The sequence below is a fragment of the Anopheles funestus genome, chromosome 3RL (assembly GCF_943734845.2).
Source record: "Anopheles funestus chromosome 3RL, idAnoFuneDA-416_04, whole genome shotgun sequence".
In the NCBI taxonomy this organism is placed as follows: Eukaryota; Metazoa; Arthropoda; class Insecta; order Diptera; family Culicidae; genus Anopheles; species Anopheles funestus.
In genome coordinates, this window is record NC_064599.1 from 27,844,923 (window position 1) to 27,861,279 (window position 16,357).

At 38.2% G+C, this 16,357-nt stretch overlaps 1 protein-coding gene across 4 annotated transcripts; it reads left to right on the plus strand.

The window, feature by feature from the left end:
- The first annotated feature begins 3,975 nt into the window (after positions 1 to 3,975).
- LOC125771576 (zinc finger protein on ecdysone puffs) lies at positions 3,976 to 14,565 on the plus strand. 4 transcript variants are annotated; one of them, XM_049442324.1, is made up of 6 exons: positions 3,976 to 4,105; positions 6,005 to 6,359; positions 7,239 to 7,396; positions 9,963 to 10,540; positions 10,615 to 11,394; positions 12,175 to 14,565. In XM_049442324.1, exons 2-6 carry the CDS (start codon positions 6,051 to 6,053, stop codon positions 12,477 to 12,479), a joined length of 2,130 nt encoding a protein of 709 aa, XP_049298281.1. In that variant the 5' UTR covers positions 3,976 to 4,105; positions 6,005 to 6,050; the 3' UTR covers positions 12,480 to 14,565. The 4 variants fall into 4 exon arrangements, with proteins under 4 accessions (XP_049298281.1, XP_049298282.1, XP_049298283.1 ...); XM_049442325.1 differs by having other exon boundaries at positions 4,005 to 4,105; positions 5,697 to 6,359; XM_049442326.1 differs by lacking the exon at positions 3,976 to 4,105 and adding an exon at positions 5,532 to 5,927.
- Positions 14,566 to 16,357: the final 1,792 nt, after the last annotated feature.

The window sequence follows — 16,357 nt, forward strand, 5'->3', positions numbered from 1 at the left end:
TAAAATATTAATTACATAATTACGCATAAGAAGCATAGCCGTAGTACACTAGCTGGATTTTTGGGGGTTTTTTGTTTTGTTTTACCATAACTAACACACAAGTGTGATAGGAGGGAAAATCGGCCCAATTTCCGTTTCTTTTCCTCTCCACAATTTTAGATAACAAAATTATATTTCAACTAACTTATTGGGGTTGTAAATTCAAATAGATTCGTTGGAAGTATTTCTGGATTTTTTTCAAGATGATCTGGAATGTGTTGCGGTAGTTCTAAAATTTGAAAACGATTCTGTTAAAAAAAATTACAGTTCACAAAAGTTTTAGAAAGTGGGCAGAATGCCAGATCAACCTAGACATATTCTAGTTTAACTTGAAAAGAATCGAGAAATGACTTCAACTTCATCTGCCGAAAAACCCTGTAACAAATCTGTCACATACTACTGTTTACTATACTTTCTTCGAGGGAAGTAAGTAAATTGGTATACAAATTGATTAAAATAAAAAGTTAGTCCCTTTTGATTTCACCATCTCTTAAAAAGGAACGATTGATCCAGATTCAACGTATATCTCTTGTCACAAAACTTATCGCTACCCTTCATTGAACCAATTTTTCAATGCACTAGTGTACCTTGGGCTTTTAATAAATATATGTACACACAGTTTGTACAAATGCATACATTTTAAAGCTTAAACCTACAACAAAAGTGTTTAACTTTATAAATCCGTCTCTCTCTATCTCTCTCTCTTTCTCTTCCTCTCACAAACATTTTCTCTAAATCACTCTCCTACTGCTTCAACCATATACATGTACACAACCCAATAATAGTGTCCTGTTTGCACGCGATGGACCAATAACAAAAAAACACACTGGCCTCTGGGAAACTTTGTTATGGCCGATGGTAGCCATTTTTATCCGAGTACCCTTTTTATGAGATCAATTTTCCCTTCCATGTGACAACCGTAAGGCAAGCTGAAGAAATTAAAGAAAAAAAAACACACTTTTCACCTCTTTTTCACACAACATTTTGGTTCGGTTTTGATGTGCGTAATTAGCGCGGTTTGCGATAAAATGGTAAAGAAATTGATAACTAGGTAATGGTAGCTATATTAATGATGTACGATGATAACAAAACTTAGTAGCTAATCGTGAAATATTAACAACAACAAAAAGTAACTGCATTTCATAACCGTTTAATAACACTATTTTGCTATATATACTCTAAATAAAACGATATTAAACCAACTAAATTGATCGTCACAACTGGAACATGCTGAAACTAAACAAACAAAACAGCAAAAGAAATATCAAACTCGACCCCATTTTTGATGTGTACTGTACTGTTTCATCAACCACACAAAACACACAAAGCGAACATACCGAACAAAGCAAACAAAGCAAACAAAACAAAATCTAAAGCTTCTCCTGCAAACCAACTACGCAACGGAAAGGAAGACTGTGTATTTTGTGGTGGCAAACATGCGCTACCAGCTTTCTAAAGTCACAAATACAAAGTTCACAATCGCAATGCACTTTGCTGTAATCTGGAGAGGTGTGACAAAAAAAATATGCAAAACATGCAAAACAAAATGTGACGCTACAGTTTGGCAAATGTGCGATCGATCGTTTATTCGAAGTAGAAAAAGAAAAATCGTTTTTTTGTTCAAATAATTGTTATGGAAAAACATTCTTTATTTTTCTAAAGTTGTTATACCGTACATGATCGCAACACACACAAAAAAATGGAGGGGAAAAAAATAATTATCAATTTTCCTCACTAGAACAAAATAAACGATTGTTAGGGCAGTTGGAAGCAGTTGGAATCAGTGGACGGTTGGTGATGGATCATTTAAGTCATACGAAGGATCGGAAGGAAAGGAAAGCATTTCTTGGATGTGGAGCGAGGCGCAATACTGATGTAAGATTACAATATCAAGAGTGTGGACAACTCGTTCAAAAATACAAAACCAAGTGTAACAGAATGGAATGATGCTTCAATAAAATGATGAATAATGCATTTATTTGGACGGAAGGAAATGTGTGTAGTTGTTGTTTGGTCTTCTTCTTCTTTTCTTCTTCTTCTTAGCTAGTTTCCCACAAGTAATATCACGAATAGTTCACAATTATGTACGAATAGTTCGTTCAAGGTAAGTAATCCAGACTGCTAAGGCAGCGCGCTGTCACTTCTCGAACAAGACAAACCAGACAAAACCACAAGAACAAACCCAAGCAATCATATGGAGGTGCTCTGTCAACCTGCATAGAACAAACCAGACAAACACGACATAGAACAAAACAGTTTGATTTTGTCTTGCATGTCTGTGTCACACCTTGAAACTCTCTATACCTTGTCAAATTTCACCGAAGCGAGTTGTGTGCTGGATTGCTTTGTTAATAGTTATTGTTGAACAGATTTTGAGCATACATAAAGTCACCGAAATTGGAATAAAACGAGGAAAGATTGCTTAGCGACAGTACTAGGCATTGAAATTGTCGATGGAGTGACAGTTCTACACGACAATTGGCAGAGCACCTTTCGAACAGTGTGGTGTTTGTCTGGTTTGTTTGGCTGTTCACAGCGCGCTGCCTAAGGTTGGAAATAGACGAAGCGAGATTTACGCGGATCGAGTAATACGCGGCTAGTTTATACCAGATTTAGCCCAGTTCAGGTGTCAAATTTGCCGCGCCTGCTATCGCGCCCGCGTTTCCGCAGAGTTGTTGAAGTGCAGCAACTCTGCGTTTACTCGGTAGCGAGATCGATGACATAAAGAGTTGTTTACAATTTTGTTGATGATTTTCTGATTAAGAAGAACCAAAACATAAATATTTCGCTACAAGAACTAAAAACTACAACAAAAAGAGTAGGTTTATAGCTGCAGTGAATAGATTTTCTTAAGCTATTGGCACTGCGTACGCGGTTTGGTCCATACACGAGGCGCGGTTTACTCGCCTGTTTGACCGACGTTATACCAAAATTGACACCCGCGTATTACTCGATCTGCGTAAATCTCGCTTCGTCTATGTCCAACCTAAGAGATAATTATAGGTTACAGTAATAACATATAGGAATCTTTTCAAGGACTATTTCAAGGACGAACTGCACTATATGATGGAATTGCAATGAATAAGTTAGTAGGACACGTTAGCTAGTGCAGTAAAAGATTTTATATGTAGAATTAGACAAATGAACTGTAACGAAGTTGACTTGGGATATGAATACACAGTGACAGGATCAATCTCGAAAAACTCCAAGAATTCATTTTCTTTGACATTGTGATATTTTCTCATATGGACATTACAATGCTTTTCTATGAAGGACTACCTGTCCGTCGTATAAAATTGACCTGCTATTTCGAATATCCTTTCGAGATTGATGAAAGGCCTTTCCCCCGAAAACAGGCTTGTCCTTAATGTGCGGCACAAGTTGAAGGTGATGATCGAGAACAAAATGATCCATCATATCCTCGAGGCTACTATCCAAATGGCGAAGATTCGTTTTTCGGAACTGGGTTTCAGGATATAAGAAGAATAAGGATAACGTCACCGAATGTCTTCGGAAAGTTTTGGTCTTTGTCAAGATGTATCATAAGAAAGAAGTTTTGGTATTACGGTCTTACCCGGCCTCGGTCCATCTCACAAAAAATTTGAAGGATTTAAAATATATAGGGATTTTATCTGCTAACACAAATGTGTGCAAGTATTTTAAAAGTCTTAAAGTTCACTAGATTTTACCAACAGTTTCTTTTTTTATGGGGTAGACTTGAAAAGGAAGATCTTTTTCAATAATATTGACCTCGATCACCAAAAAATATCGTTTTTATTCTGCTATATTTATGTATGAGCTTTGCTCATTGCAATAACGGACAATTTGAAACGCTATGCAACATAAAAACAGATGCACTTTGTGCAACATAAATACCGACGTAAGACGTTTCGCGAGAACGAGATCGCAACATACCAGAGCGAGCCAAACGGTGCCACACACGGCGCTAACGTTTTACGAAACGTTTTATGAAAATAAAAACTTCGTCTGTCAAACTTTTTCATCCGCTTTCCGAAAATTTCAAAGGTGTATCTCAAAGTGTGCGAATTTTTCTTCTATATATCATGTAAGTAATGCAAAAAGCACCGTAAGTTGCAGACGTTATCATTTGACTAGCAGTTTAGCAATCGATACAAAGCTAAAAGCCGATAAAGTTCGTCTAAAATCGTGTGTACTTGTGCCGCTTGTACCGTCGTGCGTAAGTTAATTGAAACAAGAAAAAAAGAAAAAAAGCTACACGTTTATTATCAGCCCTGGCTGGTGCCATTTGCCGGCATTTAAGTTATATTAATGTGAGACGCAAATGGTTTCTACCGCTGACAAATTGCGATTGCAGCGGAAAAGCAAGCGTTTTTTGGTACGTTGTGTGGACAAGGCGTGTAATAATAGGCGGATGATGTTCAGTGGTGGAAAATTATCGATTTTTCACAGTGCTTTTCTCACTCGGCTAAGGTGAGCTCACTCGCTCTTTCGGTTACTCCCTTGCAATGTGATACAGGAAATGAGTGAAACCGGACCATTTTCCAGCCATTTCGCTACATCAGCCGTAAGCAAATGTACTGAAGCCGGTACGGTGTAAAAAAAACCGAGTGATCATTCAGCTCATTACAGGCACAATGTAACATAACTTATTGGAGAGAAAATATGTTAATGCTTGATGATGCGGTGTTTTAAAAATGTGTGTTTAAAAAAGTGTTTCCTTTAGTGTATGTGCTTATGTGCGATTGTGTAAAAACAACATAAATCATAACTGAAAGATCAACTTGTTAATTATTACACCGCGCTGTTAATCACACTCTCATGAATGTGTGAAAAAATCACAACAATTACGCGCAAAAAAAAAAGAACAAAACACAAAATGGGTGACAAAAAATCCGCACACAAAAAATAGGGGTTGATTTTTCATCTACCCTCCGAACAGCTGTTTCGATCGATTTTTGACAGACTGGAAGATTGGACGGGTTTGACAGAAGCTGTGATTATCCGTTGTGTTCGCAACCAAAAACAGCCGGTTGAGAAGAAAATTTGCACGAAACATACGCAGTCGTTCTTCTTTTGCCTGCTTTTGTTATTTTCTCTATTTTTCCATTATGAAAACTCTCTAACTTTTATGCTTTTTATTATTCATTTTTGTTGATCAGATAACAATTGTATTTAGTATAGTTTTAAGTAAATTTTATAGCTAAATTCAAAATAATTCTAGCGTAATATAATAAGGAGATACATTTTACAACTCGCGCTAGTTTATTTTTAGGGAAAAAATGTATGTGATAAAAATGTAAATAAAACAATACAAGCAATACTCAGAAAAAAAGAAAAAAAAACGTTAAAAAAGAACAAAACAAAACATACACAAATTAAACAAATCAGAAATTAAAAAAAAAGGTTTTGAGAATTTGACACAACAAACGTACTTAACAATTATATGAGGTATGTTACAATATGTAGTTTATTATTGTAGAAAAATGATCATATCGCACATTTCTTTTGTGCAATGCAAGTTACGCGACTGTTTGCTTATTTTCTTTACTTACTATTTTCGATTTGCAATCTGCCAAAGTTTGTTTTACATAACAAAAAAATGCAATAAACTCATTTGTCCTTAATTGCTTAAGCTACAAAACATTAAAAAAGCATTTTAAATATATTTTGCAAAGTTGCAAAGTTGGATCCTATTACGGTGCGGTACTGCGCATGATCACCACAGCCGGTCGTTTCCTCCGAGAACTCTCATGCCGGGTCGGTCGCGCGTTCTAAATCATCTTTTAGCAATAAAAGCGAAGAAAAAAAAAACCGAACACCGCCAAACGCATTAGTTTTCCCTGCATTACATCGATACGAGTGTCGCAAAAAAAAAAGCTACGGAATTTTATTGCTGGCCGTTTTGCGTAAGCGTAAGCGTGTGTTTTGGACCGATCGTTGTCTAAAATGATGGTTTCTCCCATTTGGTGATACTCCGTTACAGATACTCCTTGGAAGTGAAGCAGTTGCAGTAACGTACGACTGAGGCCATGGCTTACCGCAACAACAACCGTCGTGGTGGTGGCGGTGGTGGTGGAGGAGGTGGTGGTGGAGGCGGTGGAGGCGGCGGTGGTGGTGGTGGTGGCGGTGGTGGCAACTTCGGTAACAACTATGGCAACCGTATCAATCCTTGGGATGCGGGTGTGGGCGGTGTCCGTGTGAACAATGATGCGCTCTCATTTGCCAACAGTTTAATTAATAATCTGCTCGGCAATCAGAACGCGAACCAGGTACCGTCGCTACTGGACGGTGTTCAGTCATCCCGGTTCGACGACATGAATGGTTATAACTTTATTAGGGTAAGTGTGTGCGCACCGTGTGTGTTGTGTGTTGTTTGCTGGTTTTTTTTTTGTATTGCTTCTAGTGATCATCTTGCCTGGAATTGCAGGCATTTTGCTCATTTACTTTCGTTTCATTTATTATATAAGTTTTCAAATGTTCATCGTAAAACCGGTTAAATCCTAGCTTTTGCCCAGTTTTACCCAGTTTGTGAAAAAGTTTCACAAAACGTTTCCCATCAACGAACAATTAACAATTTTGTTACTATTTTTTCTTGTCTTCAAATTTGGACGATTGCTCCTTTTTATGTTGAATTTTTGCATTTTTTTTTAGGTTTTGTTTTATTTTAAACGTTTTTTTTTTGTAAGATGGCGAGTCATTTTACTTTAAATTTTTTAATCGATTTTTTTTTCTTTTTTAAATTTTTATTTGATATTTTCTGTATGATTTTTAGCCATTTTTTCTTGAAAATGTTATTATTTCATTTTACATTTACTAATTTCTCTTATTGTACGAGAAAATTATAATATTTTTTTTCGTTAAATTAACGCTTAATTAGACTAGTGTATAACAGCATAACTCTTGCTAATACGAACAGAATTTAGGGCGTTTTGGAATTGTTTCGTTTTGATCTTACATAATATTCCTCGAACATCAGGCACAGCATCATTTTTGGCCGTATTATCCTCAACACCAAAATAACGTATAACAGTTCACCCCCTTTTTTGTGGCATATAACACACCCCATCCCGAATTGTTTATCAGCCATTTTGGTCAATTCAATCATCCAAATTAAACCGTACAAACGTTTCCTTATGTTTTCCTCATTTATTTTTCTCTCTCTCTTTTTCTCTCTCTTTCTCTCTTTCTCCATTTTGTATTTTGTAACGAATGGTCAGAATCGATATGGTAAAAATCGTAACATGAATGGACGTGGCATACGCAAACCGGATGCCGTTGCCCGTACCAAGAATGTGCTGGCGAAGAATTATAATAAACCGTTTAGCAAAGATGCACTCGGCAATGCTGGTACAAGCAGCCGTAATCATGAACATAGGTAAGAACGATGAACACAAGAGCATTTTGGAAGCTTCGGAACAAACAACTTTATAGGCGGATGTGTGGATGTGGAGACCGCGTGTATGTCATATGGGTTTTAATTCAACCCAAAAAGCACCTAGCTCCCGGTATAACAGTTTAGTGTTTGGAAGCTAATATAAGTATCCGTATGGCTACAAAGTAATCAGAGTTTTATAGACAGCCTTTTCAAAAACCGGAATAAATGAGAAAGTTTTAAGCAACAATTTCTAGTGTTTCTGGAACTTTTTCATTTGTTTTTTTCTCCCGTTCTTCGTTTTTTACTTTGCCCATGTTGGTGGTGCTTCTGGTGGTTTCATTTTCATGCATATTCATTGCACCGATAAAATACTGCATTCATTGATAATGCAAATTATGGCAAACACAGAAGAAGACAGAAAACAAAAATCTTTTCTAAAAGCGTTATCTAACTTTATTTTACATTCTTTTTCTCCTCTTGCACGGTTCGGTTACGAATTATTACAACATCTGTTGTTGAATGGTCGTTTCAAAGCAACGCTCTGTACATCTTTGATATTGTTAATTGATCGTTTCATGCTCTGTTCATTCTTCTCTGGTTTTTTGCGTTTTTCTTAAACTCGTTCCAATGTACGAATGTTTCGTTTTTGGTTTTGTTTTTGGAACTTTTTCTGTCGCCCTCACCACGTTAAGCAAATTCATTTCACTGTTGTTGTTATTTTGTATTTTTTTTTATCTGTTTACTTTTTAATGCAAAACGGTATGCCTCTAAAATAAATACCTGTATCTTACTGTTCTTACTATTAAAGCACGTTACACAACGTAAAAAAAAGCCGAATGTATTAAAACACGTTTCGCTGCTAGACTTGTAATTGGATTGTATCATTGATCATTTTATGAAGAGAAAAAGCTATTTTCCTTACCTTTTGCGTCGGATAGTTGTTGCTGCTGGAGAAAGTAATCCAAATTTGAAACAATAATAAACTCTTCCTGATGTTCGTGGAATGTTATGTCCTTAGGTTTTGATTAACTGTCTATTTTTATTTCACCCCAAAAAGAAACACTTTTTAAGTGTTTTTGGGGTTTGGTTTTAGTTTCTGTTTTGTTTTGCTGTATTCTAATTCTAATACTTTTAACTCATTGCTATTGTTTCACCTTTCTAGCATTATGATTTCGATTCTGTATGAAATTTCACAAAACCCATTTATTGTTCTCTCTCTCTCTCTCTCTTTGTGTGTGTTTTTTTACCGGTTTATCCCTTTTTCAGAATGACTATATTTCGCGGTTAAATCTTGGATATCAAAGACGAAATCCAATTCAGTCTAGTAATAATAGTAAAAATAAGAACAGGTAATAAATATTACAAAACCATCTTTGCACACTTGGCTTTTTGCATCATTTTTTGTTTTACACACGTTATACGCCAATAGTAGTAAATAGTTGCATGTGTTTTATTCTTTTCCATTTAAATGTAGTTTAACAGTATTTATATAGTTAGTTGAATGTTTTCTTACCGTTACCGTTTGCTATGATGGTCTAGTTTTTGTATTTGCCTTGGATCTTTATACTTCTTTTTTTCTTTTTTCTGTATCTTCAATATGCATCATAAATAATTTAGTCGAATGTTTATCTTTTTTTTACTCTTTTTATGGACATTCAATGCATGATTTTTATTTTTTGTTTTTACTTTACTTCATTTGCTTTTCAACAACATAGTCATTGCCTTTGCCATGGGTTTGCACTGCATCGTGTACATACAGTGTCGGAAGCGCACAACCGGACACTTAGAAAATGGACAATTGTTAGCCTTGGTGAGCGACAAACTCGAAAGTTGTCTCTAAAGAAATTAATGGTTTTATTATACTATCCTTACTCCTTACAAATAGTAAATAAAAATTCGAATAAAACATTCGATTTCGATACTAAATTAGAGCATGATTTATATAGATTTTTTTTGCAATGGATTCTGTTACAAAACATAGCAAGTTTTTATTGTTCACAAAGCCTTATAGAGATAATAAATTTGTCGTAGGACTGCAACATAAAATTAGGCATAATAAGAGCGGGCAGTATTATTAGAATCTTTGGTACAATCAAAGACTAAGGCCAAAGTGCAACACTTTGCATTCGTCTTCGTCTTTAAAGAAAATCATAAATATCCTTTGCAAAATTAAATAAAAATGTATGTAATTGTTATCAAAGTGTTATTAAAAAAAATGTATAAAAAGTAGCTCACGAAGGTTACAAATTGTACAAAATTTTCAATGTCCGGATTTGCGATTTCGGAGTACTGCGTCGAAAGAGTAAGAGTGAATTATGCTGGAAGCACCGACCATCTCAAAATGCAAATGTATAATAAGATGGTAAAAAAAATTATTACAAAGGGACTTTGTACTATACGTGTGAAGGATAGTCCATAAATTATATAAAACTAGCCTCCGGTGTGCGTGTGTGTGTTTGTGCGCGTGTGTTTTATAGAATTTTTCATTTACTAAAGTATCCAATATTAACAAACCATTTTTTCTTCCATCTTTTTTCGCTTCACGATTCTGTCCGTCACGAAACAGTGGCAATAAGGGAGCAAAAAAGGGTAACCTAGCTGGTGGTGGACCGGCTTCTGCCGCCGGTAGTAGTAGCAGCGCAAAGGAGAAACTTTCCTCCGCCAAGGCATCACCGTACATGGACGTGTCGAACGATTTTCTGTACTGTCACATGTGCGATAAGCATATGTACGATGCTACCTCGTTCGAAAACCACATCACCGGTCGGACGCACCGCGTGATGAAGGAAAGCATCGAGGAAAGCTACCGGATGCGGGCGACCCTGCTCCGACAGGAGGCACGCATCGCCGAACAGCTCAAAACGATCGAGATCGATCGTCTGAAGCGTATGGGGAAGGCGAAAAATTACTACAAGGTGCGCGAGTACTGTCCGATGTGTGAGCTGTTCTTCTACGGGCACATCATTGCCCACCGGCGCTCGGAGAAGCATTTGGATTTGAAGAAGTTCCTGCACCCGAAGTGTGATGACTGCGAGCTGGAGTTCCACAATCGCACCGAGTACGACGATCATTTGCTTTCGGTCGTGCATATGAAGAATTGCAAATCCAAACCGAGCCGGCTCGAGATCGAACGAAAGACAAAACGTAAGTTGCGGCAAACTACCTTCAAACCTGATTGTTTGATCACTAATGTCTTTCGCTTACCCACAAAATTCCAGAATTGACCATCTCTACCATGAGCGATGAGTTGTTAGATATACGTGAAGAGATTGCACCCAAAAAACGGAAGGATAAACCGGAAAGTTCCGGCACGGGTGTGAAGCGATCCGAAGCGGATGGGAAACCTTCGACCAAGCAGCACTCGGCACCAGAAACGCAATCGACATCGGGCGGCGCGGGTGAAAATGGTGACACGAGTAAAGTGGACGACGAAACGCCAGCTATGGCTGACTCGACCGTCGAGGATGGTAGCGAGTGTGGCAAACCGTCCACAGTGGAGGATGGTGTCGGTGCAACGCTTGACGATCCAAAGCTGGACGACGAATGTCCGGAAGACGAGCTGGCAAAGGAGGAAGAAAGTGAAGACTGCATACTGGATTACAAACCGGGCGACGAAATAGCCCCAGAGATCGACAACAAATTGCCCCGGTACAGGAAGAACCGTGCGCTCGGGTTGAGCCTGATCGGGAAGTTGGAGTGTGTCGAGTGTCGCATCTGTCACAAGTACTTCGACAGTGAGGCAACTGGCGAAGTGCATGCCCGTACACATTCGCACTATCGTGCATTTATACGCTTTCTGAACGAGAAAGCCATGGAGGTACGCATCGCCCAGAAGCGTGCGGCGGTTGCGCTTGAGGAAGCCGAAGCGGCCAAGAAGAAGCAAAAGCTTGCGGACGAAAAGAAGCACACAGCGCCGGAGGACGTTAACGGTGAGCCGGGAAATGCGGGTGAAACCGAAAAGAAGGACTCGGACCTGTACGATCCATCCGAGGCGACAGGTGATAATTATGATGATACTACCAGTAGCTGTCCCGCTCGTTCCAATCCGAACCCTAGTGATATGGCATCACCTTCACAGTATGCGAAGGCAGACGACCAGTGTGATTGAGTTCGATTTGTGTGTTTTTTTTTACTTATTTTAGAGAATTATTTCTTTTTGCACGCAACCGTATGTTAATTGTTAACTTTACGCATATTATACAATGTTGTGGTGTTTTTTTTTCTTCTTTCGTTCCTCTATTGCTTCTATCGTCGCCGGTTTTGTGTTGCACATCACCACTATATTTACTAATCCTCCAAAAAACTAGTGTGTTTGCGCGCGCGTGTGTGTAAAACGAGTTGACCTTTGTACTGTGAATATACGCACATGGTGCACGTGATAATTTGATTATGCTAAAACGATTCGGTTTATATTTATTTCTCTTTTTTTGTTGTTGAAATTTTTATTATTTTCTTTTAGGCGGTTTATTTTCTGAGATGATGTTGGAATCAGTTCTTTGGATGTTTTTTTTTTCAAGTTGTAGTAAAATCTTTCCACCTTACTCGAGCTTTTACAGGAAGAAATCAATTATTAAATTGCCAATTCATACTTGAAAAAACAATTCAAAAATGGTTCCATAAATTTCTCACATGTACTAGCAAACCCAGTATTTTTTTTATTCACCGCATGATATTACGTTTTGTGTTAGATGTTCGTTCCCGCGCGCCGTTTTTTAATTCGTTCGATTCGGGGCCACAATTAAACTTTCGGGTCCGTTTTTTGCTTTCACGTTTTGAAGAATCGGGTGATGCCAGTATGGCCGAGGATGGCAAAAGTGATGATGGCCAAACCGGATCGGAACAGGTCGAACCGATGGAAACGGATGTGACCGGTAAGGATACGGTTGCCATATCGACAGCAGCAGCAGCAGCAGCGGCATCAGCAGCATCAGTGACGGATGATGATGAGTCTGGCACACAACCGGAACCGGACTCCAGCAAGGAGGATGATTATAAGGAATCCAAGGAGGACAAACACAACACGAAAGGTGGTAACCGGCGTGGACGAAATATACGATCGGGACGCTTTGCTGGCCGCTATTAGTTGGGAAGCGGAAGGAATGTCTTACAAATGTAGTGCAGCTAGCAAAACAAATACTTCTTACCAAAGAAAACTGTTTAAACTTCGATGCTAATGGCATACGTGCAATGAGTTGATTGTTTCTGAAAGAGAGAGAGAGAGAGAGAGAGAGAGAGAGAGAGAGAGTGAGAGAGAAAGGGTGAGAGAGATGTCTGCAAAATTCCGGATCTACTTGCACCCATCTACACAGTTGTGGATCGCAAAACAAAATCAGACACTCAAAAAGTCACAAGAACATGGTAAGGAATGCAATGGACATTAAGGACATTAGTACATACCGTTTCGGAGAACACACGGTGGCTACCGGAAAGGAAGGGAAAATGGTAATCGTCATGTGGTTTTTTTTCTCGTGTAGCGCATTTTACGTCCCAACACTACTACTACTACTTACTACTAATCTACACTGTGGTAGCATTATTCGCCCATTCCGGGTACTCACCTTACGCGGCTACATTTCTATCTAACGCATCTAGCGCATCTAAACCAAACAAACACACACGATTTCAGATGTAAAACCTTTGATGTGTTTGTATGTGTGTATGTGTGTGTGTGTGTAGCGCTTCTAGAAGGATCAATCAGGATGATCCGTGCAAATTAATACCATATATTACCAGAAACATTGTGGTAATATATCTTTTGTGAACCCCCTTTCGAAGCCAGTTGCACATTGCAAAAATAAAAAAGTGAAACAAGCGAGAGGGAGAGAGAGAGAGAGAGAGAGAAAGTGTGTCTGTGTGTCGTGTGTAGAAGGTTTGTGAAAGTGATTAACAATCGACTTTACTGTTGGAATCCTGTCCGGATTCGTTCGATGGTGCTTTGTTCGTTCATTAGCTGTTTGCCTAATAGTTCTGTATGTGTGTATTCATCCGACGCAAGCTTTCTCGCCGCATTGTGGCAGAACATTTGAGTGATACTACATGGGGTATATGGAGTCGTTTGCACATGTACGCAAGGGAGGGAGTGATTGTTTTTTTTTCGTTTACTAAATCGTAGTGCAAATGGGCTTGGCACAGATGAGCACAATCGCTTGTTAATGATAGTAGCAAGATTTATACTACAAGTACCACTAACAGACTCACATACGGTCACAACAGCAGAAACAACAGACTCTTAGTAGTAAGGAGCGTTTCAGAATGGTTCTGGTATGTTTTTTTTCTGTTTCAGTTAAAAAAGATACCAAAATAAAGGAAATGAGGAAAAAAGGGAAAAATGAAGAACGAAAGGATCGAAAAGAAATGTAACAAAAAGGAAGAAAAAATAACACGGAAAACACAAAAGGAAAAAATAGAAAAAATATGAACAAAGAAGGAAGATAAAAATGCACAAAAAGAACAAACAGCATAAAAATGGAACAAGAAAGAAGAAAAACGAAAGGAAAAAAATGAAAAGAAACAATAAGCAACGGAAAGGTATCCGGAAAGGAGTAAAAAACAAATAATAAAATGAAATCAAAACGATCGAAAAGGAATGCAAATTCGTAACGTTTAATTTAGTTTTAAAAATGGAACCAATTCCGTACCGGTACGAGTTGTTTGTTTATTTACAACCTTGCCCATCACTACATAGCCAGTAGTAGACAACGATCTAAACGTAATGGTAATTGTTTCTCTTCGTATACTCTACCCTAGACACCCGGCGCAGCTGTTCATAACCGATGTATTGATATGTATGCAAGCGAACTGTTTCTCGCTATGTGCAAAAACTGCGCCACAATAAGTGGCTAAACAAAAATATAACATTAAAGAACCTTCTGTATAATGGAATTGTTTAAAACTGGCACGGGCTGTCTTTAAAAGGAAGAGGCAGCACATTTCTAACCATTGTCGTACGATGTACGATTCAATAGCAATGCAGTCACTAGGACAATGACACTCTAATGAAGAGGTCCGCAGTAAAGCAAACATTTTTCCACCAATTAACTAAATACTGTGCAGCTCTCGTTGGGAATGGATGGCTACAAAAAAAAACTTCAGCACATAAAGGCATTTGAAAAGAAAAAATAAAATAAATAAATTCGCTTCTAATTGTGTAGTGCATAACAATGCGTCATATAACGAAAGTTTCCACACACACACACGAAAAAAAGCAAATTTGTCTTAAACTAATTCTCCCGCATCTCAAAGGGCAATGAAAAATTCCCACATCAAACCACTTACCACTAAACCCGCCTGCGTTAAGCTTTTTGCAATAATACTTAAGTTTTCTTTCACACTGTCATGCACCGAACCGGTACAAAAACACTCAAATCTAATGGTGATGAAAGTCCATAAAAAGCAAAACTACAATTATTCACGCACACACCAACAAAAAAAAACACTGATTTGCACACAAAAAACATTGCAGCGCACATGAGGGAAAAAAATTGTCAACGCAAGCAAAAGCAAAGCAATGCTAACAAATACAAAAATAAAGTGAAACAAATTCAGCACACTGTTAGTGCGCCCGCCCGAAGCTCTACAATAGCGCCAAGTTGAACAAATAAAACAAACAAACCAAAAGGAAGCAAAAAAAGCGAAAAAACAGTAAATATAAGCTATCGATTAGCCGGCTCCGGTCCAAAACATGTGTAGATGATTGTTTCGTAGCGAAAAAGTGTAACCGTTTCAGAATCATACTATTAACAAATGCAAAGGCAAAAAGCTAAATCAAATTACAAAAAAAAACTCGACCTTAAAACCATTATGCACCACATATATGACACACACTGTACACCGCCAGTACACTGTATGTGGCCTTTCGGTGTTATGCACCCGCCATCAAAATTTTGGGCGTTTGGTACACAGGCACTTTGAATGAAATTGATACAAACTATGATATGGATTTGGATAGTGGGGAAAAAAATTGGTAGCAAAACAGTATTTGCGCCTGCGAAAGATGTCGAGCGATCGTTATGATCTTTTCCACCATGATCATAAAAAAACTATAACCGATCTAACCTTACAGGCACATATTATTATTGTTGGGCCCTTAGTTTTCTCGGTTGGAAATGACTTAAACGAGCGTTCTGAAATTCAGAACCACTACGAAGAGGCAGAAGTAAAAGAATTAATACACCCTTGGCGTCACAAAATCGGGCTACGGCAGTGCAGGCCATTGCGCTGTAAATCAAAACAGAGTGAGATTTGAGGAAAATTAATGTAATAACAAATTCAATTGTAGCGACATACTTGTAGTAGGTACAACGATCGAGCTTTACGACGTAAAGTGACGAACGATGCACACAGGCGTTGTGTGAGGCAACGGGTTTCACTCCGACAATGGGTGAGGTTCGAATGAAAACATCTCATTCCGAATGTAGACCAAACCTACACCTACGTATCGAATCGAACGCAAGAATGCAACTGCAATAAGTGTAACAAAAGGGTAACAATCGCTGTCAGTACAGTTGCTGCCAGCAAAAACGGACGGGGGAAAAAAGAAGCTTTTTGACGAGGGGCAATGATATCCGGCAGCTTTTATGCGAACAGTTTATTGCAATGCGAAACGAAGTAAAAATGAGTACCGAAACTGTTTCGTCCGGGTGGAAGAAATGTTTCCGCCGGCAAAAGAACCGGGGCAACCCCCGGAAATATCTGTTGCACAAGCGAAGAAAAGCGATTTATTATGCGAATAATAAAGGTCATTGTGGGAGTACACAAGGGGAAAATCGGTTATTCTTATCTTTATTGCAGTACATTGTGACGTGCTTTGTGTTTAATTTTATTGGAAAAAGTAAGTTTTGCTCAAAAAAACCAAAACAATTTCAACAATTGTGTTCATTTTTGCAAGTAGCTTTTTTTACAGCGTATCACATTGTAAGCCACCTAAAAACCTTATGGTTTAATCCTCCCGGGAAGTAACCG

Excerpts from the sequence above, each read along its gene's own strand:
- LOC125771576 (XM_049442324.1), top strand. The coding sequence starts at position 6,051 with ATGGCTTACCGCAACAACAACCGTCGTGGTGGTGGCGGTGGTGGTGGA. Across the intron at positions 10,541-10,614 it reads GATCGAACGAAAGACAAAAC|AATTGACCATCTCTACCATG; the intron begins GTAAGTTGCGGC and ends ACAAAATTCCAG. Across the intron at positions 11,395-12,174 it reads CGATCCATCCGAGGCGACAG|AATCGGGTGATGCCAGTATG; the intron begins GTGATAATTATG and ends CACGTTTTGAAG.